The sequence below is a fragment of the Pogona vitticeps genome, chromosome 2 (genome assembly GCF_051106095.1).
Source record: "Pogona vitticeps strain Pit_001003342236 chromosome 2, PviZW2.1, whole genome shotgun sequence".
Classification (NCBI taxonomy): Eukaryota; Metazoa; Chordata; class Lepidosauria; order Squamata; family Agamidae; genus Pogona; species Pogona vitticeps.
The window spans coordinates 229,790,400-229,813,893 of NC_135784.1; the positions used below are offsets into that span (position 1 = coordinate 229,790,400).

Genomic DNA, 23,494 nt, shown 5'->3' on the forward strand with positions numbered 1-23,494 from the left:
TGGTGATTTTGCCCCCTCTGGCCTTCGGGGGGGGCTGGGTGAGCCTCCAAAGGGTCCTAGGTTGCATTCCATAAGATGGACCTCTCCATAAGGCTCACCAATTTTTAGGAGAAGAAAAGAATTTTTTTCCCTGTTTTCTTCTCCTAAAAATTTGGTGCGTCTTATGGAGAGGTGCATCTTATGGTGCGAAAAATACCGTATATAATCCTTTGACTTATCTATATTTTCAGGTATCATACTCAATAAAAACAATTCTGGGGTTAATGGCACCTTACAGAGCAATATTTGTTCCAACATAGCATGCACTCTTTTCCAATATTGTTTCGCTACTCCACATGACCACCTCATATGATAATAGCTTCCCACTTGTGTTTCACATTTCCAACACTTATTTGATACATCTGTGTATATCTTTGACAATTTTTCTGGGGTCATGTGCCACCTATAAAACATCTTTTATATATTCTCTTTAAAGTTCACAGATCTTGTAAGCTTTATGTTATTTTGCCATATTTTCAGCCATTGATCAATATCAATATTATGCCCTATATTTTGTGCCCACTTAATCATACATTCCTTAACCATTTCATCTTGCATCTTAATTTCCAACATATAATTATACATTTTCTTAACAATTTGTTCTTTTGAACCTAATAAAAGTTTATCAAAAATCGTTTGCTCTGATTAAAAGCCTTCTATTTTATCTTTTGTATATCTAGATTCTAACTGTGCTCTAGGCCACCAATCAATATATATGTTCTGTGACTCTAGCTCTTCTTTAGATTTTAGTTCACCATCCTTTTTTAATAGATCTTGATATCTTAAAGAGTTTGCTTTTGTCATAAAACTGGGTTGAGTAAAGGCCTCTATCGGTGACACCCATACAGGTATTTTATAATAAATTTGTTGTGCAATTTTTCTCCACATTCCCAGTAAAGCTCTTCTTATCATATGTGAATTGAAATTCTTTTGTTCTTTATCCTTTTTATACCATAAATAAGCATGCCAGCCTAGTTGCAAATCATGTCCTTCCAAGCTAAGTAATCTATCGTTTTCTAGAGTTATCCATTCTTTTATCCAATCTAAAATATAAGATCTATAATACAGAACCCAATCTGGAAGACCAAAGCCGCCCCTCTGCTTATCATCTTGCATTGTCTTAATTTTAATTCTTGGTTTTTTTCCTTGCCATATAAATCTCATGATTATCCTATTAAATTCTTTTAAAAAGGACTGTTTTAGTATAATAGGAATTGACTGAAATAAAAATAAGATTTTTGGCATGATGCTCATTTTGATCGTCACAATTCTCCCCAGCAGCGATAATTGTAGTTTGTCCCATTTTTCCAAGTTGTTCTGTATCTCCTTCATTAATTTCATGTAGTTATCTTTAAACAATGTGCTTGTCTTCTTTGTAATTTGTATTCCTAGATATCAAATTTTCTTTTCCTCTTGGAAGTTCGTCTTCTCTATTAACTCCTGTCGTTCTTGTTCTCTCACGTTTTTAGTAAGTATTTTGGTCTTCTTTTGATTTATTCTCATACCTGCCATGTCACCAAAATTTTTTAACGTTGCCATCAAGGCTTCTATTGAATACAATGGTTCTTCCAGTATAGTATAATGACTAAATCATCCGCAAAAGCCTGCAGTTTATAGACTTGGCCTTTTACTTTTAATCCTTTCAATTCCTTTTTATCTCTAATTTGTTCGTTTAGTATTTCTAGAGTCAAAATAAATAGGAGTGGGGACAGTGGACACCCCTATCTAGTACCTTTCTGTATTTGGATTTCTTTTGCTAACTCGCCGTTAATTCTCACTTTTGCCTTTTGTTCAGTATATATTGCTTTAATTAATTTCATAAATCTTTCTCCAACCTGCAGTGTTTCCAACGTATATATCAGAAAATTCCAATCAAGATTATCAAAGGCTTTCTCTGCATCCAAGAATATCATGGGCATCTGTTTCTCCGGGTGTGCTTCGTAATATTCCAAGAAATTTAGAACTATCCTTATATTATTCTTCATCTGCCTTTTTGGTAGGAACCCAGATTGATCTTGATGTATCAAGTGGATTAAAATTCTTTTCAATCTAGTTGTCAAAATAGTCGCATATATTTTGTAGTCAACATTCAACAATGAAATCGGCCTATAGTTTTGTATTTCTTTACCTTCCGTGTTTTCCTTATGTATAAGAGAAATTGTCGCTTCAGTCCATGTTGCTGGTATTTTCCCTTCTTCTTCAACACATTCTAGCAGCTTTTTGAATGGCTGGAGTAGCACCTCTTCCAATTCTTTGTAGTATTCCGCTGGTAGACCATCTGGGCCTGGTGCTTTCCCATTTTTTTGTTTTTTAAGGGCTTCTATAATTTCTGCATGTGTTATAGGCTCATTTAAAGACTGAATTTGTTCTTTAGTCCATTTCATTTTGTTGTGCTTTAATATATATTCTTCCTGGGCTCCTCTATCCACTTCTTTTTTCTCATATAGCTTCCTATAAAAAAATTTTTATTTCTTCGAATTTTTCTATTCCCTTTTCATCTATCAAAGTTCGGATTGTTGTCTTCTCCTTCTCTTTCCTTAATTTGTATGCTAACCATCTTCCCGGTTTATTTGCATTCTCGAAAAAATTTTGCTTTGCAAATTTAAACTTCTTTGCGGTTTCTTCAGTGAGCAATATATTTATCTGGTGTTGTATAAGTTTTATCTTCTCTATCAGTTCTTTGTTTGTTGGGTTTTGTTTCAGCTGCCTCTCCTCTGTGGCTAGTCTACTTTCCAGAGTCTCGTATTTTTCTGTCTTTCTCTTTTTTGTTTTGCTGCAAATCTTATGGCTGTTCCTCTAAAAAAAAGCCTTACTTGCCTCCCATAACATAAACATTGAGATGTCTGATCTCATACTCTGTTTAGATGTTCTCTAAATGTCAAGGGATACTGTAGCTCCCATCAGCCATATTGGTTAATAGGAGATAGGGCCCAACAGCATCGGAAAGATTTTCCACTCCAGTGTAGGTGGGAAAATATTAGAGAACTCCACCTGTGTTATATATTAGATTAAAACAAGAAAAGAAAGATAAGATTACAAGAAGGTTGATTATCTCCAAAATGCCCAAATCCACTAAAAGAGAAACCTGGGTAAAATGTATGCACAGATTGGGAAAGCCAGTAAAAAGTCTGAGTGATCCCCAAGCTGAGCTGTGCAGGGTGAGTTGGAGAGAATTAACCCTTACCAGCATATAAAGACTTCCTGGGTGCATAAAACAGTATTCCTTTGTCATCACTAATTTATTTATTTATTATTTATTTATTTATTTATTTGATTTATATCCCGCTCATCTGGTGAATCTATACCACTCTGAGCGGCTAACAGGAACATATATACAATTATAATAAAATAAATTAAAAATATCAATTAACAGAAAATGACAAAAATCATAAATAATCGTAAATAATAAATATATAAAGAAGAGAAAAATAAATTAAGTTAGATTAGGTGCTGGCAGGAGGGAAGGCCTTGACATAGAGCCATGTTTTTAGTTGAGTTTTGAATGTACCTAGCGTAGGGGCCGCGCAAATCTCAGGAGGGAGATTGTTCCAAAGGCGAGGAGCCACCGCCGAGAAGGCCCAGTTTCGTGTCTTCTCCCTCCGGGCCTCCCTCGGCGTCAGGCTCCTCAGCCTCACCTCCTGGGTCGCGCGGGTGGTCCAGGTAGAACTTGGTGGGTGAAGGCGTTCCGCCAAGTATCGAGATCCCAAACCGTTTAGGGCCTTATAAGTGAGCATTAAAACTTTGAAGTCAATACGGAAACGAATGGGCAGCCAATGCAGTCTAGCCAGGATAGGAGAAATGTGATGGAATTTTCTCCCTCCGGTAAGGAGTCTGGCTGCTGCATTCTGCACCATCTGGAGTTTCCGTATCAGCCTCAAAGGTAGCCCCACGTAGAGCGCGTTGCAGTGATCTAATCTTGAGATTACGAGCGTGTGTACTAAGGTGGTGAGCGCCCCCGTGTCGAGATAGGGCCGCAGCCAGGCAATCCGCCAAAGGTGGAAAAAGGCGGAGCAGACAACCGACGCCACCTGTTTCCATGGTGAGCGTCGGGTCCAAATGTATTCCCAAGCTGCGGACCCCACTCACCAGAGCCAGGGTGGCCCCCCCAAACGAGAGAGAGCCAACCAAGCCACCAACCACGGGGGGGCCCACCCTCAGGACTTCCGTCTTGTCCGGGTTCAGCCGCAGGCCATTTTCCTGCATGTTATTCCAGCTGTGCTGCCTGTGAAGCTCTGAAAACCTGAAAGAATGGAGAAGACTAATGTCACATGTAGAAGTCTGTGTAGAAGAGTTGTACTATCTCAGAAGGGTCTAAGAAATTGAAAGGATTGAGAAGAAATGAAAATTTCTTCATGCAGGATAGAAATGAAGAAATGAAAATTTCTTCATGCAGGATAACCAAATCAGTGTCTTCTATTGTGATGTTTTTAAATAGCCTTAAAGAATCCACCCAAGAGCTCTGAAAGCCAAATTATGTGCGCACATTTCTAGACTTAAGTAAATATGACTGCAATCTGACATAAACTTAACGTGGGAGGTAAGGTTAACTAAAAGCCATGATAATTACTTTTTATTACCTATTTACATAATTTGTTCTGTAGATTTCATCCACCAAGTATGATACATTTGGTACAGTGCGTACCTTGCTCTGCAGGCAACTATTTTATGTTTGAATTAGAACATATTTTCTAATGCCTTTAAACTTCTTTTTCCTGGTTTGGAGAATAAACAAGCCTTCTAATGTAGAATATTTGACACAGAATATTTATAAATGTGGCTGGCTGATAGTTTCTTTTCTTCCTGTGAAGTCAGGATGGCCTCAGGTCTTTTTTAATACACACACCAGAAAAAAAATTGACACGTACTTCTCAACTATACACAAATTGAAGCTCTTGGGTCATGTGGTTGTCCTGTACCCTTCCTGCTCCTCAACACAATCATCTCAGAACCTTGCTACATGGTCATAACCATCTGTGAAATCCCCATCTCCAGCTCAGTCACTGACATCTCAAAAAACCCTGGATCTGAAACACATTCCTTCCATACATGCTATCCCACAAATCTTCAGCACTTAATTTTTTGGGGGGGGGGGGTTAGTTTTCACTTGGACTATTTGCACAGTTTGATTGCTTCTACCAGATTCCATATTTGACTCAGAGATCCTTAGTTTCAACAAGGAAAGCTGATGGAGTTTTTGTTAAACAAATGTCTTCATTCAAGAGAATCCTTTGCCTGTCAACTTCTACTGGCAAAAAAAAAAAAAAAAACTACAGTGAAAGTTGAAGATCAGATGCCAGATGATACAAAGGTAAGAAAGCACAGGCTACCATAGAACTGATAGAGGCATTTGAAATGTGGGTTTATCACAGGATGCTAAGAATTTCTAGGACTGTGCAAGTGATCATAAAGTAGAGGTAAGATTAATGAATAAAGACTGAGAAATCAGAAATCATATAAAATGCAAAAAGCTAGAAAACAGTCACATAATTAGAAACAAAAAGTATAGGTTATTACTGCCGTGCACCCCCAGTGACCCCTGTGCGTTTTGCTTCTCACACAAGTTCACCTTTGGACACAACTTGTACTTTTCCACTTTTTCACTGCCACCAGAGGATATTATTCTCACTATATCAATTAAGAATCTCACACTCTTGCTGCCAAATAAAACAAGGTTTATTTAAGGATAAATGAGTGAATCACAGAAGGAAAATCATGGGTGTTCTGTTATCATGCATTCATTAAACGTGGATTTGATTACTTATAAGCTTGCTTGTGCTTATTTACTTTAATCAAGATCTCAATATTTTCTGACTGTCAATATAGTTCTAATTCCTTTTAACTCTTTAATATTCTCTAACTAACCAACTGTCCAATATCTAGTCTAAACATTTCACAGTCTTCTCTCTAACTGTCTAAACGCTTCACCATCTTTTTCCTAACTCTCTCTTTGTCTTTTTCTAACTGCCTCTCTGGCACTCATAGTTCCCGTGACTCTGCCCCTCCTGTCCTGTCATAGGCTCCTGCACGGAAGCTCTAAAATGACTGACAGGAGTGACGTGTGGGCTGTCCGCCACATACCTCCCCCCCTTGGAAAGTTTGTATCATGGGGTAACACCTACAGTAGGTTACCCACATGAACAACACATGAGATAACTTACCCATCTTTTAAATATTGCTTAGTTAAACATATACCATATATACTTACTCAATTACATAGTTTAAGGCATATTAATATTATTAATTTATATTTAAATTACATTTATCAACATTTTTATTACTTACAATACAAACCTCACCCTGAATTCATATATAACTTGCATTTTTAATTGTTTTTCAAATTAATACACACTTAGAACTTTTAATTAGAGCAGTTGTTATAACATTAAAGTTGCATTTTGTCAGTCTTCTGGTCTTCCCAAGGCATTGGCTACCACATTTTGAGTCCCTTTAACACTCTGGATCCCAAAGTCACAGTCTTGTAGGAGTATGGCACACCTCCTCAATTTCTTATTGTTCTCTCTGTTAGTCCGCATCCACAGCCATGGGGAATGATCACTGCATGGAACAGAGTGTCTTCCCCATATGTACGGTCCGAGCTTCCGCAAAGACCATACAATCGCCAAACACTCATGGTCTATGATGGAAATGTGTCTCTCGCCAGCCACCAGCTTCTCGCTCAGGAACGTCTTCAGATGAAGGTTCCCGTTGTTGTCCTCCTGGCTCAGCACAGCTCGCAGTCTGATGTGGGATGCCTCTGTGAAGACGGTGCACCCTTGATGGACATCTGATTCTCTCCGGGCAGGACTGGTCATAAGCGCAGTCTCCAGCCTCTCAAAGGTCTCCTCACAGTCACTCGAGCACTGGATCCCACCAGCTTTTCTTTTATCGGTTAGGTCTGATAAAGGGGCCTCTATTTCACTGAAGTTCTGGATAGAGCACCTCTCATAGCTAACTAACCCCAAGAATGATCTGATTCTTTTTCTTCGCTGTTATTCTAGGCCAGGATCTGATTTCTTTAATCTTTGATGTAAGGGGTTTGATTATGCCTCCCCTAACAATATGGCTTAATTCTTTTAACTTGGAGTTACCCAGCTGGCATTTGCTAGCCTTCACTGTTAATCTAGCCTCATGTATTCTTAGTAGCACTTTCTCACTATGGTATATGGGATCTGTATATCATTTATCATTTATGTACCATATATCATTTATGTATGCTACCATGAATTCTCAAAAATTGCTCAAGTTTACATGGACCACTCTTTGACCTTTCTCTCCTTCCTCCTGAATTATGTAATTTACTTCCTTTATCTTGGATTTTACTCCAAAAGGACCTGCCCAGCTTATTTGCATCTCATTCCCTTTTATAGGCCTCAGCATCAGGATTTCCTCTCCTGGATTGAACGATCTTTCTCTGGCCTTTTTATCATACCATAACTTCTGCTTCCCTTGCTGTCTCTGCACGTTTTCTGCGGCTAACTTCAGAGATTGTTGCAAGGAATTAATTAAATTATCTATGTACTTTATCACGGTCTCAGGGGCTTCTCCCTGTAGTTTCTTTCAATTTTGTTTGCATAAATCCAAGGGTCCCCGCACTTTCCATCTAAATAGCAGTTCAGATGAACTCAGTGCTTTCCTGGGGTACAGACCAGTTTGCATACACCCAGGATTATATTTGGGATCCAAGTCATTGGGGGTTTCTGCTGCATAAGTTCTGATTATTCGCATTCGGGTCCCATTAAATTTCTCCCCTAATACATTTGTCTGTGTATGGTATGAGGAGAAGGTAATATGAGCTATGCCACAAATTTGCCACAGCCTTTTCATTAATCTGGAAGTGAGTGATATTCCCCTTCTAGTTACTTTAGGCAATGGTCCCTTCATTGTCCAGGCCTATGCGTAGAAATGGTGTTGATATAATTGGTAAAGGGCACAATTTAGCTTTAGTTTTGTCATTGCCAGTGCCCTGTCTCTGACATATGTCACAGCTTTGACAATATGAACTTATTTGCTTCCCCATCCCAGGCCAGCAAAAATTTTGCGCTATCCTCTGCTTTGTTTGTGTGATTCCCAAATGAGCTGCAAAGGTGTCTGTATGTCCCTTTTCTATAATCTTTTCCCTGTACTTAAATGGGATGACCAGTTGTCTGTGGATGTTTTCCCCTCCCCTCTTTGGATTTAACAGGACCTCCCTATATAACAGATCTCTGTCCACAAAGAATCTTTCAGGGGACTCAGGGTTATTGGCCCTTCTCTGGCCAACTTAAAGTATTGTTCTAATGTAGAATCCTGTCTTTGTTCTTGTTTAAAACTGTTTTCATGAGGATTTCTTAGATTCACTACCTCAGCTAGTTCATTTGCTTCATTTTCTCCTATTTCTTCATCAGAGACCTCACATTTTTGCTATCTTTTCTAGCTGGGAGTGAGTAGTTATTAAAACACTCTTAACATGCTCAGATACAGTGGTGCCTCACTTAACGACGACAATCAGTTCCAGGAAAATTGCTGTTAAGTGAAAACATCGTAAAGCGAAATTTAAAAAACCATTGAAACGCATTGAAAACCATTCAATGCGTTCCAATGGGCTAAAAACTCACTGTCCAGCAAAGATCCTCCATTAGGCAGCCATTTTCGGTGCCTGTATAGTGAGGAATCCATCCCTAAGCACAGCGGGGAGCCATTTTAAGCACCCGGTGGCCATCTTGAAAACCTGACAATCAGCTGTTTTTGATTGTCGTAAAGCAAAAATCAGTTCCCGAAGCTAAGCAAAATTCCCCCATTTAGAGCATTGTTTTGCAATCGCAATTGCGATCGCAAAAACATCATCGTAAAGCGGATTCGTCGTAATGCGGGGCAATAGTTAAGCGAGGCATCACTGTAAAGCTAACCCAATCAAACAAGGGGTAGGAATTTGATCTGTGATATAAGCAGCACACTTTTGGCTTTGTTTTGATGGCTACCTTCCACATTTCATTCCACCCTTGATATTTTATGTGTACTTTAGCCATGGGCAGAGAAATTAATTCAGTCCCTATCCCTTTTATGATTATCTGTTCATTTTTCATGATATCTCCCTGAGGGACAATATCAGAATGGCATAGAGTTACTTGAGAGCATGAGTCTCTCAAAGCTAGATACTGGTACTTAGTATTATTTATATAAATAGTTTCTCCAGAGCAACGGAGCAGCTCCATGTTGGCTTCCAGTTGCCTGTTAGTTTCTGGGATAATTCCTGGTCTCTTTCTTTCTGTCCTCCCAGCTTCTCCCTCCAAATTTTACCTCAGAAAATTTCGTGTTTTTGATTTCTGAAATATAATCAGCCGTCTCACTCGTCTGCTGAACTGTTTTAGGCTGTTTATCTCTGACAAATATCTTAGTTCTCCAGGCAGAACCGAATAGAATTGTTCTAGCCCTATTATATTTTTCATATCCTCTAGAGATTCAACATTAGCTTGTTTGAACCATTTTTCCAGGTATTTGACTAGATTGGTTTCTAACTGGGAATATGATTCCTCAGGTTTCTTTGTCAATGCTCTAAACCAGGGGTCAGGGAACTTTTTTACCTTTTACCCCCTAAAATTTTTTTATACGCAACATTACCCCCTTGGTTTGAAAGGAAGGAAATCATACATTATTTGAATTCAAAATCTTATTGAATCTACACAGGCTGTGTACCGAACTAGCAGGATATATCATCAGTATCAATGGCTGCCGGGCTATGTACCGAACTAGCAGGAAGCACAAATTTAACAAAGATGTCCACTATTTTTGCTGGAACACTTTACAACACACAGGCCATGGGGTGGTATAGGGACTAGTAAGGTGTCCAATCTGCCTACCAAGTTGCATTAAATTTTTGCTAGCTCACAGAGGATTTAATCATTGTCAGTGGCTGCCAGAGTGGTGCAAGCAATGATGTGCTTCCTAGAGACAGCCAAGGCAGAATGGGGGGGGGGCTTTTCATACCATTTTAATCATTCTGTATGTGGTGTGCAAAAAGGAACGAACCAAGCTAAAAGTCATGTCACCCACCCTGGTGCCACAGCCCAATATCAAAGGACCAATGCACTATTTTTTTAATCATCATCAATGGAAAACTCAGCAGTGGCTAGAGGATTGGAAAAGATTAGTCTACATCCCAATCCCAAAGAAGGGAAGTGCCAAAGAATGCTCCAACTACCCTACAATTGCACTCATTTCACACACTAGCAAGGTTATGTTCAAAATCCTACAAGGTAGGCTTCAGCAGTATGTGGACCGAGAACTCCCAGGAGTACAAACTGGATTTCGAAGGGGCAAAGGAACTAGAGACCAAATTGCTAACATGCGCTGGATTATGGAGAAAGCCAGAGACTTCCAGAAAAACATCTACTTCTGCTTCATTGACTACACAAAAGCCTTTGACTGTGTGGACCACAGCAAACTATGGCAAGTTCTTAAAGAAATGGGAGTGCCTGACCACCTTATCCATCTCCTGAGAAATCTATACATGGGACTGGAAGCAACAGGTAGAACTGTATATGCAACAACTGATTGGTTCAAAATTAGGAAAGGAGTACGACAAGGCTGTATATTGTCTCCCTGCTTATTTAACATATGCAGAATATATCATGCAAAAGGCAGGACTGGAAGAATCCCAAACAGGAATTAAGATTGACGGAAGAAATATCAACAACCTCCGATATGCAGATGATACCACTGTAATGGCAGAAAGTGAGGAGGAATTAAAGAACCTCGTAATGGGGGTGAAAGAGGAGAGTGCAAAAAAAGTCTGAAGCTCAACTTAAAAAACCCCCAAGATCGTGGCCTCTGGTGCCATCACCTCCTGGCAAATAGAAGGGAAAGATATGGAATAAATAAATAAAGCCTAGACAGATTTTACTTTCTTGGGCTCCATGATCACTGCAGATGGGGACAGCAACCATGAAATTAAAAGATGCCTGCTTCTTGGGAGGAAAGGGATGACAAACCTTGACAACATCTTAAAAAGCACAGACATCACCTTGCCAACAAAGGTCCGAATATTCAAAGCTATGGTTTTTCCTATAGTGATGTATGGAAGTGAGAATTGCACCATAAAGAAAGCTGACCGCCAAAGAATTGATGCTTTTGAATTGTGGTGCTGGAAGAGACTCTTGAGAGTCCCTTGGACTGCAAAGAGAACAAACCTATCCATTTTGAAGGAAATCAACCCTGAGTGCTCACTGGAAGGACAAATCCTGAAGTTGAGGCTCCAGTATTTTGGCCATCTCATGAGAAGAGAAGACTCTGTGAAAAATATCCTGATGTTAGGAAAGTGTGAAGGCAAGAGGAGAAGGGGACGACAGAGGATGAGATGGTTGGACAGTGTCATCAAAGCTACCAACATGAATTTGACCCAACTCAGGGAGGCAATGGAAGACAGGAGGGTGTGGTGTGCCCTGGTTCATGGGGTCACGAAGAGTTGGACACGACTAAACAACAACAAAGTGCCTGGGGGCCTGTCTTATAGCATTTTAAATTGAAGACAAATTGAATAATTTATTTGTTGATTTGTCGAAGAATATTCTTAAATTTGTATTAATTGATTTGGGGACCTTGATGAATTATGAATCGCAACATTGCCATTTTTTAATTTATCCCCATCTCTAATAACCAGTTCCACACTTAAAATAGGGCGCAGATAGCTCTGAGTATTTAAATGCATTGGAACGCGATTAATCCGTTCCGGCCCAAGAAAAAACAACAAAAAACTCAAATAAAATAAAATAAAGGACACAGCAGCCCTGTTGGGAGGTGCTGGGGCTTTAAAAAATAAAGCACACAGCAAGCCCCATCAGAAGGCGCTGGAGCTGAAAAAATAAACACACCAAAAAAAAATCACAGCACAGAAACATAACCCCCCCAGCCCAAACCCAACGTGCAATACCCTGCAAATGTACTTACTCAGAACCAGAAAGCAGCACCAGGCAGTCTCAAGGCTCCTCCAACACACACACTCTAACCATTGGGGCAAAAGAGCTACAAAGAAGCTCTTCCCTGACCAATGGTTAGCCCTCTAATTTGAATTCCCCGCCTTTTTTCCCTGCCTCTTTTGATTGCAACTCGAAGCTCCAGGTGCAACTCGAATCAAAATTTTGCAGCCGGAGCTGGTCGCAACTCGAAATGGTCATATGTTGATACGGTTGTATGTCGAGGCACTACTTACTGTAACACTCCCCTGGCAATGTGTCACAGTGCAATTACAGAGAGACGTTTAGCCATTTTGGTTATCTCTTTAACAAGATTGGTATGTTTCTCATGAAACAGGCTGCTGGTGGTTTAGAGCAGTCATTCTCAACAGGGGCCCTGGCCCATTTGAAGGGGTTGTCAGGCAAGAAGACGATAGTCCAAGGATGTAAAATGGGTATGTATGTATGTATGTATGTATGTATGTATGTATGTATGTATGTATGTATGTATGTATGTATGTATGTATGTATGTATGTATGTATGTATGTATGTATGTATGTATGTATGTATGTATGTATTTATTTATTTATTTATTTATTTATTTATTTATATCCCGCCTATCTAGTCAGTTAGGACCACTCTAGGCGGCTTACAACAATAATACGACAATGTAATAAAAACAGTTTTAACTAAGGGAAGAACTTTAGACAAATAGGGCAGACACTAGAAAAGGTAAGAAAGGGAAACTCAGGGATTGGCTGAGGGGAAGGCCTGCCGAAACATCAGTGTTTTTAGTTGGCTTTTAAAAATACCCAGCGAGGGGGCCGCGCGGATATCAGGTGGTAGGTTATTCCAGAGGCGTGGAGCCACCGCCGAGAAGACCCGATTTCTTGTCTTTTCTTTCCGGGCCTCCCTCGGCGTTAGGCTCCTCAGCCTCACCTCCTGACGCGCGCGAGTGACACGGGTAGATCTTGATGGAAGTAGGCGTTCCGCCAAGTATCGAGGCCCTAAACCGTTTAGGGCTTTATACGTAAGCGTCAGCACTTTGAAGTCGGTGCAGAACCAGATGGGCAGCCAATGCAATGCGGCCAGGGTGGGTGAGATATGTTGGTATTTTTTCACACCACTGAGAAGTCTGGCCGCAGCATTCTGCACCACCTGAGGTTTCCGCAGCAGCCTCAAAGGCAGCCCCACGTAGAGCGCATTACAGTGGTCTAATCTTGAAATTACGAGTGCATCCACCAAGGTAGTGAGGGCCCCCACATCAAGATAGGCCCGCAGCTGGGCTATCCGCCTAAGGTGATAAAAGGCGGATCGGACCACAGACGCCACCTGGGACTCCATAGTATGCGCCGGGTCCAGTATCACTTCATTATTTAAATATGCAAGCCCAACACATTTCTGCTAATGTATTTTTACCCTTCTTCAGAGGCATTGATATTGCACTTATATTGAATCTATCTCTGAGGTTTTTTTAGGGACAGTTCCCCACTCCTTTTTGAATAAATGACCCTTAAAAAAAAGCTTCAGAGACGAATTCAATATAACTGCAATATCAATGCCCCTGAAGAAGGCTAAAAATACATTAGCCAAAATGTGTTGGGCTTACATCTTTAAATAATAAAGTGATACCCATTTAAAATTCTGGGACTATCGTCTTGCCTTGCTTGACATCTTCAGTAGATGTACCAATCCTTTTTGTTGTTCTATTTGATAGGGGCCGCAGACTGAAATCTGTGAGGCGGGGAGCCCCAAGGGTTTTATTAGAAGCCAGCCATGAATGCAGCAAATCAGCTGCCAGCTGTTTCTCTCTGTATTGTAATGTGTGTGTGTGCGCAGTTTAACTCACTGACTGTGCTGGAGAAGAAAAGAGTGGTGCAGAAAAGCAAGGTAGTTCTTCTTTTTATTCGTTGTGCCCTTGTGCTTTGCTTTTTTAACTTGTGATCTGCTGAATAAACTTTCAACACGGCCTTTCCCTCAACATATTTGATTGCATGTGGATTCAGCAAGATAGTTTCCTTGACAAGATCCAGGAACAGAATTTGTATTGTGACAAGAGATTACCTCCAACTGTATGGTCTAATTTGGAGCCTGGTATAATGAAACTTGCAAAAAAGCACCAAGTTCAAGGATTGCATTAGGCCTAACAGATGTTCAGTTTCATCCCCCTTTTAAAATGCTTTGTCAAGTATGTCAGAATTTTCATGTTTTCTTGATGTTCAATAATAAATGATTTTATGTTTATCTATTCATGTTGTATCCTTGTTTGACAAAGGGTCCCTAGAACTTGAGAAGAGCTCCTAGGGGGACTGTAACCAAAAAAAAAAAAAAAAAAAGGTTGAGAATGGCTGATATAGAAGAACAAAACGTACCTCCTCCTTAGTTATCTGAACTCTTCTCCTAAAATTGGAACAAAAATCACTATAAGCAGAGCATAGAAAAATACTTTTTAAAAGTAATAAATTGCCATTATTCATTATGTTGTTTATGAAGTGACCCATTTCTGATAGATTACAATGTTGAGAATATAAGTCATGAATTATTTGTTGAACTGCTTATACTGTATTTAGAAGCAGGTTTTTGGAAGTGTGAAGCACATGAGGGAAGCTTTTACCATATGTGGTGGACTTACATACAGTACTCTATTACAAAAAAATAATGCTTTTTAATGTTCCACTAACCCCAGAACATTTTTTACTGAGCATTATACCAGACAATATAGATAAGACAAAGAACTACCTAGTTATATATACGTATAGTCACTGCAGCCAGAATTATTTATGCTAAGAACTGGAAGAAATCGGAGATACCGAAACAAGAGGAACTCATTAAGAAGATACAGGAAGTGGCAGGTGTCAACATGTCCCATTGATATTAAGAAGCAGAACAAACCATTCTTTTCAGTAGCCATCACTTGCTGTAACTTAAAATGTTGTACAAGTGTATATCTGAGAAGTCTATCCTCTTGGACTCAGCTTTACCAGAGAGGAAATGAAGCAGCTAGACAGCAGGTCTTAATTTATGAGAGCCATTAGAGATGTGTTCTTTCATCTCCTTTGATTGCCACTCCCCCAGACATCCCTAGGCATCACCTCCCAGAATTGAACGGCAACGCACAAAATTCTCCAGGAATTCTCAAGCAGAACTCTGACAGATGCAGTCCAAAACCAAAAATCAACACACCTCTTGATTTAATTCCCTTAGAGGAGGAGTTTTGAGGGTTATTTATCTCTGCTGCTGCCATTCCCACTATCAGAGCTGCCTTCTTTGGCTTTTGCCTTCTGCTTTAATTAAAAACAAAACAACACCTGCCATGGGGCTTTCTGTAGAGCTTAAACAGCAGCAAGCCTACAACACGCAGCATACTCTGTGCCCAGAATGGCCTGACCTCTGATGGTTGGTCATGAGAGTGGGGATGGTTGACCAACCAACATGGGCCAAAGCCTCTGGGGTTTGCAGGACACTGAGACCTGTAGTCTTACTGCTTATTAGACCTTACACAGGGTACCTCCCAAAGAACAATGACTCCTAGAAAGGAGGAGTTCCCGTTAAACTCTCAAAATTCTAAGAGAACTCTACAGGCAGAATTCTGGGAAACAAACCCATACCAAAATTCACCTGTCTCCAAGGCTTCATAGTTGTCTCAAACCTTCCTTCCTTAACATACAAAAAAGGAAGCTGCCAGGGTCTTCCTGGGAGCTGCAGTCCTTCAGGACTAAAGGGCAGTGAGACCACCACTCCCAAGAGGCCCTGTGGGAGCTTCCTTTTTTTTGTAGTTTAACAACAAAAAACAAGCCCTGAGACAGCCATGCAGCTTCATATAGGCCCTGGTCCAGACGACTGAAATGTAAGTGCTGGTCTGTGGGCTGGAACCCCCAGAATTTTGCCGGTGGAATTTTGGGAGAATTCAAGGCAACAAGGTTTTTACATAAGTGACTGCTTTGGCGAAATGCAAGAACTACTTATTTATAAGGTTAGTAGAAAGATGCACAATTACAATTAAAAAAAAATGAAGACAAACTGAAGTTGCATGAAAATTTTTTAACACATTTTCTCCTACGTAACCAAACAATGCATTTTATTGAAATTCCACCGAAACAGCTTCATTTTACAGTCTTGCTAAGGTTGGAAAATCCAATGCCAACACACGTCATTAAGACTTTTTCTCCGCCTTTGCATTCTTCTGCTGATGATTTGGTTTCAATTTTAAACATAACCTGGAAATAGTCCCTCAAGTGTCGCAGAAACTCAATTCTAAAAAAGAAAAGAAAAAGGAACAGAAGGCAGACATGAGTACAGACATTTCAAAAGATACTACCACAGTTAAGGAAGGTAACCTTTTGGATTTTTGGAAGTAATAATATTAGTCAACAATGTTGCTGAATTTGTTAATTTTTCACAGGTACTCAGCATGAGATATAGAAAATGCAAAAAGAAAACAGGAAGCAAACAGAAATTAAAACCCTAATGAAAACGTTATTTCATTAAGATAACAGATTGTTAATTATGATAAGTATTTTTCTGAGCTTTAAATCTGTTATGTAAAAGAGAGAATTTTAGCTGGCATCACTTGAGTGCTAAATTGTACCTCTCTTTTTGGTGGATGTATTGAAAGTGCACAAGCCCTGTCTTACATCTCATCCTAGTAAGAAGCATCATTCTTCAACCTCCCCTCTGTCACTCTCTCTCACACATGTTCACTCAGACTTTTCAGTTCAATCCCCTAAACTTAGTCTACTTCAGTGGTGGGCAAAAGGTGGGCCACAAGAAGCATGAATCCATGAAGTCTATTTTGGAAGCCCCTATAAATATGGAAAGACAAAAAATGTGGGTTTTTCTGCTCCTGGAGGCATCCAACAGCAGCACTCTTTTCATTGGGGAAGTCACAACCACCCCAAAGGGGAAAAAAATCTTCTATCAAGAGAAGAAACGAGAAGTGAGTTGCATCCTTTCATCCAAATCCACAATACCCTCTTGGTCAGCAACAAAACGTATGTCTTTGCATGGAATCCAGGAAGTGACTAGAGCTGGATATTCAAGCATTTTTCCTTTGGATTTTTATTTCAGGGGCAGTCTCTCTCTCTCTCTCTCTCTCTCTCTTTTTTTTTTTTTGGCGTCACTTTGGGCCTGTTGCAACCCTTTGGCACCCAGGCCCATTACAGTTGCCCATTCCTACTCTATTTAAGTCATCCTGCACCCTCAATATGCTCCTGTAGCCTCATAGTAACAATCACCTTTTTGGCCAGTAGTGTATAGGGACCTTTGTAGGCAACGAAGGATATACGTTCTGTTGCTGATCAAGAGAGTTTTGTAGACTGGAGTGAAAGGGTTTAAAAAAATGTAGACTGCCATCCAATTCTCATTCCCTTTCTTGTTGGGAGGGAAGAGAAAAAAGTAGTCATGGTAACAGAGCAGGAAGGGGAACCTGTTGTTCATATGAGTTCCCCATCTGGCCCGCAGCTTCTTTCATTGTTACCATCAATCAGCGGTTGGACAAAAGGCTATTTAAAGCCTTGAAACTGAGTTCTGGTTTACAGCTGGGGAAGACACTGCACAGAACTGAACTATGTGTCCCAACCTGGGAAGCTGTTGCACTGATGCTTAGCCCTGAGTAGACATGCACGGAATTGAGCTATGCTTCCTAGCAACTGATGGGAAAATATCCCACTCTGTTGTTGACTCTGCTTCTAGCCCTGCCTCCACCTAGAATGAAGCTTCCAAACACCCTCCCCAAATTGCAATTCTGTCCGTGAGTTACAAAGTATTCCCCACTCTTGCTATAGAGAAATGACTTCAAAGTTAAGAATGAAGCAGCAACTCCCCAAGTCCCTATTTGGGGTTTTGGAGAGGTTATCTCCAACTTGACAATATGTGTTTCCAGTCCATATTTTAAGATTCTATGCTTTGAGGATATTTTGTTAGACACTGCTTACTGTCTCATTCTCACCCCACAATATAGGGCCATAGGAATGCATATGGTTTGTAACTCTGGAGTAAGATCCCAGGACTGAAACAGCACAGTCCTATACATGTTCAGAACAGTAAATCTCTGCATTTAGCGGATCTTATGCCTGGGTGGGTGCACACAAAGGATTGCAATCAAAAGCAGATGAAGGATCTGTGAGATGGTACCACACTGCTGGAACACATAATTGGCATTCATGCAGAGCCAACTGAAAAATCAGGCAGCCGTGCTTATCAGGAGCAATTACATGCCCCTGCCAGAATTAATCAAGCACTACTGCACCCATATGAATGAAGTCTCACATATTCTCAGGCTCTGCACATCCAAACAGACTGTGGATGTCGACTGCCACAGACAGACTTAATAGCACAATCCTATGCATGCTATACACACTGTGTTCAATGGAGCTTATTTTCACCTCTGCAGCCTAAGAGATAAGGACAGAAAGAAGGCAGGAATGGGATCAAAACAGGCTTATACGTAGATAGGAGGACTAGATGCAAAAGAGGAGAGTTTCAGTACCTGCTTTGATTGTGTACCTTGTCATGCTATAGAAGTGTATCTTTTATTGCAAGGGTACGTGTCCTGTCTTAATTGGCCTTCTGGCTTGTTGTGACATGACCATAAGTTTGGAGAATGTCTCATTATGCAGGTAGTGATATTCTGATTATGCCTTTGGAGTTTCAGAGTCTACAATGACACAGTATTTTTTAAGCCTTTGCTTTTGCCAGAGATGGGAAAAGTTACTTCTTTGCACTATCACTTCCAGAATACCCCAGCCAACATGACCTTGGGGAAGACTTACTGTAAAATGTCACATGTACAAATTATAAAAGAGTGTGACATGGGAGAAAAGTTATGTGCTTCAATTTCACAAAGCTTTCTATACCTCTAGAGGGCAGAAATACACAGACCTCCAAATCACAAGCCAAATGTGGTAGGAAACAGTAGAGCACAACATTTAATAGGGAGTCTAGAGGAGACAAAGACTGACAAAATATGGAAAGACACAAAAGTTTGTTTGCTAGACATCTAAGCTTCAAAGTTTGCAGGAAGCCATCTGGACCATTTCCCTATAGCTCATATGTGAATAATTCAAAAGACTATCAGGCATGTGGGAAAATCGTGACAATGTTAAGCACTGGGTTTCCATGATGTATAAGCCTATACTTTGCTTCAATTGGAGGGCCTGCATTATGAGCAAATTCTAGGGTGAAATCCTAGAGAAACATATTCTACATACAGTGGTGCCTCGCATAACGATGTTAATTGGTTCCAGAAAAAAAAACGTTATGTGAAAACATCGTTATGGGAAGCACCATTTCCCATAGAAATGCATTGAAAACCGGTTAATCCGTTCCAACTGGAACGGATTATCCGGTTTTTTCCCTCCCCCCGCGGCTTGGATCTGACCCATGGTGGCTACCTCAGCCATGGCTGGACTCCCTAGAGTCCGGCCATGGCTGGGGTAGCCGCTGCGGTTACCCTTTAAGCGGCGGGGACAGGCTGGGGGGTGGATCGGGGAGCTTGAAGCCTCTCCGTGCCGCCTACCCAGGTCGTTCCCGGACTTCTGGAAGTCCGGGAACGACCTGGGTAAGCAGCGCTGGGAGGCTTCAAGCTTCCCGATCCACCCTCCAGCCTGTCCCCGCCGCTTAAAGCCTCCTTGCGGCGCCTACCCAGCCCGTTCTCGGACACCTAGGTGTCCGAGAACGGGCTGGGTAGGCGGCGGGGAAGGCTACCGGCATCGGGGACAGGCTGGGGGGTGCACCGGGGAGCTTGAAGCCTCTCCGCGCCGCCTACCCCCGCCGTTCCCGGACTTCTGGAAGTCCGGGAACGGCGGGGGTAAGCAGCGCGGGAAGGCTTCAAGCTTCCCGATCCACCCTCCAGCCTGTCCCCGCCGCTTAAAGCCTCCTTGCGGCGCCTACCCAGCCCGTTCTCGGACACCTAGGTGTCCGAGAACGGGCTGGGTAGGCGGCGGGGAAGGCTACCGGCATCGGGGACAGGCTGGGGGGTGCACCGGGGAGCTTGAAGCCTCTCCGCGCGGCCTACCCCCGCCGTTCCCGGACTTCTGGAAGTCCGGGAACGGCGGGGGTAAGCAGCGCGGGAAGGCTTCAAGCTTCCCGATCCACCCTCCAGCCTGTCCCCGCCGCTTAAAGCCTCCTTGCGCCGCCTACCCAGCCCGTTCTCGGACACCTAGGTGTCCGAGGACGGGCTGGGTAGGCGGCGGGGAAGGCTACCGGCATCGGGGACAGGCTGGGGGGTGCACCGGGGAGCTTGAAGCCTCTCCGCGCGGCCTACCCCCGCCGTTCCCGGACTTCTGGAAGTCCGGGAACGGCGGGGGTAAGCAGCGCGGGAAGGCTTCAAGCTTCCCGATCCACCCTCCAGCCTGTCCCCGCCGCTTAAAGCCTCCTTGCGCCGCCTACCCAGCCCGTTCTCGGACACCTAGGTGTCCGAGGACGGGCTGGGTAGGCGGCGGGGAAGGCTACCGGCATCGGGGACAGGCTGGGGGGGTGCACCGGGGAGCTTGAAGCCTCTCCGCGCCGCCTACCCCCGCCGTTCCCGGACTTCTGGAAGTCCGGGAACGGCGGGGGTAAGCAGCGCTGGGAGGCTTCAAGCTTCCCGATCCACCCTCCAGCCTGTCCCCGCCGCTTAAAGCCTCCTCGTTCCCGGTGGGGGTAGGCGGCGCGGAGAGGCTTCAAGCTCCCCGGTGCACCCCCCAGCCTGTCCCCGATGCCGGTAGCCTTCCCCGCCGCCTACCCAGCCCGTTCTCGGACACCTAGGTGTCCGAGAACGGGCTGGATAGGCGGCGCAAGGAGGCTTTAAGCGGCGGGGACAGGCTGGAGGGTGGATCGGGAAGCTTGAAGCCTTCCCGCGCTGCTTACCCCCGCCGTTCCCGGACTTCCAGAAGTCCGGGAACGGCGGGGGTAGGCGGCGCGGAGAGGCTTCAAGCTCCCCGGTGCACCCCCCCAGCCTGTCCCCGATGCCGGTAGCCTTCCCCGCCGCCTACCCAGCCCGTTCTCGGACACCTAGGTGTCCGAGAACGGGCTGGATAGGCGGCGCAAGGAGGCTTTAAGCGGCGGGGACAGGCTGGAGGGTGGATCGGGAAGCTTGAAGCCTTCCCGCGCTGCTTACCCCCGCCGTTCCCGGACTTCCAGAAGTCCGGGAACGGCGGGGGTAGGCGGCGCGGAGAGGCTTCAAGCTCCCCGGTGCACCCCCCAGCCTGTCCCCGATGCCGGTAGCCTTCCCCGCCGCCTACCCAGCCCGTTCTCGGACACCTAGGTGTCCGAGAACGGGCTGGGTAGGCGGCGCAAGGAGGCTTTAAGCGGCGGGGACAGGCTGGAGGGTGGATCGGGAAGCTTGAAGCCTCTCCGCGCTGCTTACCCAGGCTGTTCCCGGACTTCCAGAAGTCCGGGAACAGCGGGGGTAGGCGGCGCGGAGAGGCTTCAAGCTCCCCGGTCCACCCCCCAGCCTGTCCCCGGAGCTCGGAAGGGAATTGTCGGCAGGGGACGGTGGCTTCGGGGTCCTTCCGAGGCCACAGCCCACTGCCGACATTTTCCCCCAGCTGAGCAGCGGGGCTTCAAAGCTCCCGCCGCTCAGCTGGGGGAAAATGGTGCCTATGGGGAAAAATCGCAAAGCGATTTTTCCCCATAGGCAAGATCGTTGTGCGATCGCAAAAGCGATGGCAACGAAGCCATCGTTATGCGATTTTTTCGTTATACGGGGCACTCGTTAAGCGAGGCACCACTGTATTCTGATTCCATAATCTAAATGGATTGTTGTGCTTTGTTGTTTTAAATGTGTTTTAGTGTTGATTTTATTTACCATTTTAAATATAATACTTGCTTAATTCTTTCTAAATATTTGTATACTTACTGTTTTTTGCTTTTAAATATTGTCTTTTTAATGATGTAAGCTGCCTTGGGTCCTTTTTACGGAGAAAGGCAGGATAAAATATGTTAAATAAATAATAAATAATAACAATACAGCAACACCTAACCAATTGCCAGAAGAAAGATCAACAACCTCTGATATACAGATTATACCACTCTGATGGCAGAAAGTGAGGAGGAATTAAAGAACCTCTTAATAAGGGTGAAAGAGGAGAGGGCAAAAACCAGTCTGAAGCTCAACATCAAAAAAAACCAAGCTCATGGCCTCTGGCCCCATCACCTCCTGGCAAATAGAAGAGGAAGATATGGAGGCAGTGACAGATTTTACTTTCTTGGGCTCCATGATCTCTACAGATGGTGACAGCAGCCACGAAATTAAAAGACACCTGCTTCTTCAGAGGAAAGCGATGACAAACCTCGACAGCATCTTAAAAAGCAGAGACATCACCTTCCCACAAAGTCCTCATAGTCAAAGATATGGTTTTTCCTGTAGTGATGTATGGAAGTGAGAGCTGGACCATAAAGAAGGCTGACCGCTGAAGAATTGATCCTTTTGAATTGTGGTGCTGGAGGAGACTCTTGAGAGTCTCCTGGACTGCAAGAAGATCAAACCTATCCATTCTGGAAGAAATCAACCCTGAGTGCTCACTGGAAGGACAGATCCTGAAGCTGAGGCTCCAATACTTTAGCCATCTCATGAGAAGAGAAGACTCCCTGGAAAAGCCCCTGGTGTTGGGAAAGAGCGAAGGCAAGAGGAGAAGGGGACGACAGAGGACGAGATGGTCGAAGCTACCAACATGAATTTGACACAACTCCGGGAGCCAGTGGAAGACAGGAGGGCCTGGGGTGCTCTGGTCCATGGGGTCATGAAAAGCAATGGTTTCCAACCTTGGGTCTCCAGAAGTTCTTGGACTAAAAACTCCCAGAAATCCTGGACAGCATAGCTAATGGTGAAGGTTTTTGAGAGATACAGCCCAAGAACACCTAGGGTACCCAAGGTTGGGAACAACTGCTCTAAGCCATAGGCATGAACCTTTGGTCCTTGGTCATATTTTGGTCTATAATTCCTCATAAGTCACAAACCCAGCGCGTACTTCCATGCAGGGAAACACTGTACTACTTCATTTACACAGCCCTACACTCATCTTCTGCACTATATTACTTCCTCTTCAGCATGCAATTAAAGCTCTCACAACAATTAAGGATCTCAAACTCCATTCATCCCTTCCAGCAGTTCCAGTAAGATCACAGCTCTTTGGCTTATTACCAGTCAGTCAAAGTTTGCTTGGTTTGTTACCAAGGCATGCACAACTGTTTGCATATCACTGTTGACTGGTCTGTTTGAGGATAATTGGACTACCATCCATCAACACACTGCAAGACTCTCCCTTCCTAACATTATCCTGAAGTCTTGCCACTTGACTTCCAAGCCAGATTTAAAGCTTCAGCAGTCACTTGCCAGTACATCCCATCTCATTGTGATGGCACTATCATTCTTCAGTTATCACAGTACTGTACCTTTCACATATACAGCACCGGTACCATGATAACCGAAAAAGGACAGTTCACAGTCTAGCTGTTTTAACCTCAAACAAACATACCAACTGGCATGCAAACAGAAAGCTAAGCTATTTTCCAAAGCCAGTTTAGCAAGCCAGTTCCAAAGAAAACA

At 43.1% G+C, this 23,494-nt stretch overlaps 1 protein-coding gene across 4 annotated transcripts in view; it reads right to left on the reverse strand.

The window, feature by feature from the left end:
- Nucleotides 1-15,993: 15,993 nt before the first annotated feature.
- The window catches only part of RCL1 (RNA terminal phosphate cyclase like 1), a 28,752-nt gene continuing 21,251 nt past the window's right edge, over nt 15,994-23,494 (reverse strand). For all 4 annotated transcript variants that reach the window (XM_020801537.3, XM_020801538.3, XM_078385046.1 and 1 more), the window contains one exon: nt 15,994-16,221. In XM_020801537.3, coding sequence (XP_020657196.3) covers nt 16,071-16,221 — 151 coding nt within the window. In that variant the 3' untranslated portion in view covers nt 15,994-16,070. The remainder of the gene's footprint in view (nt 16,222-23,494) is intronic.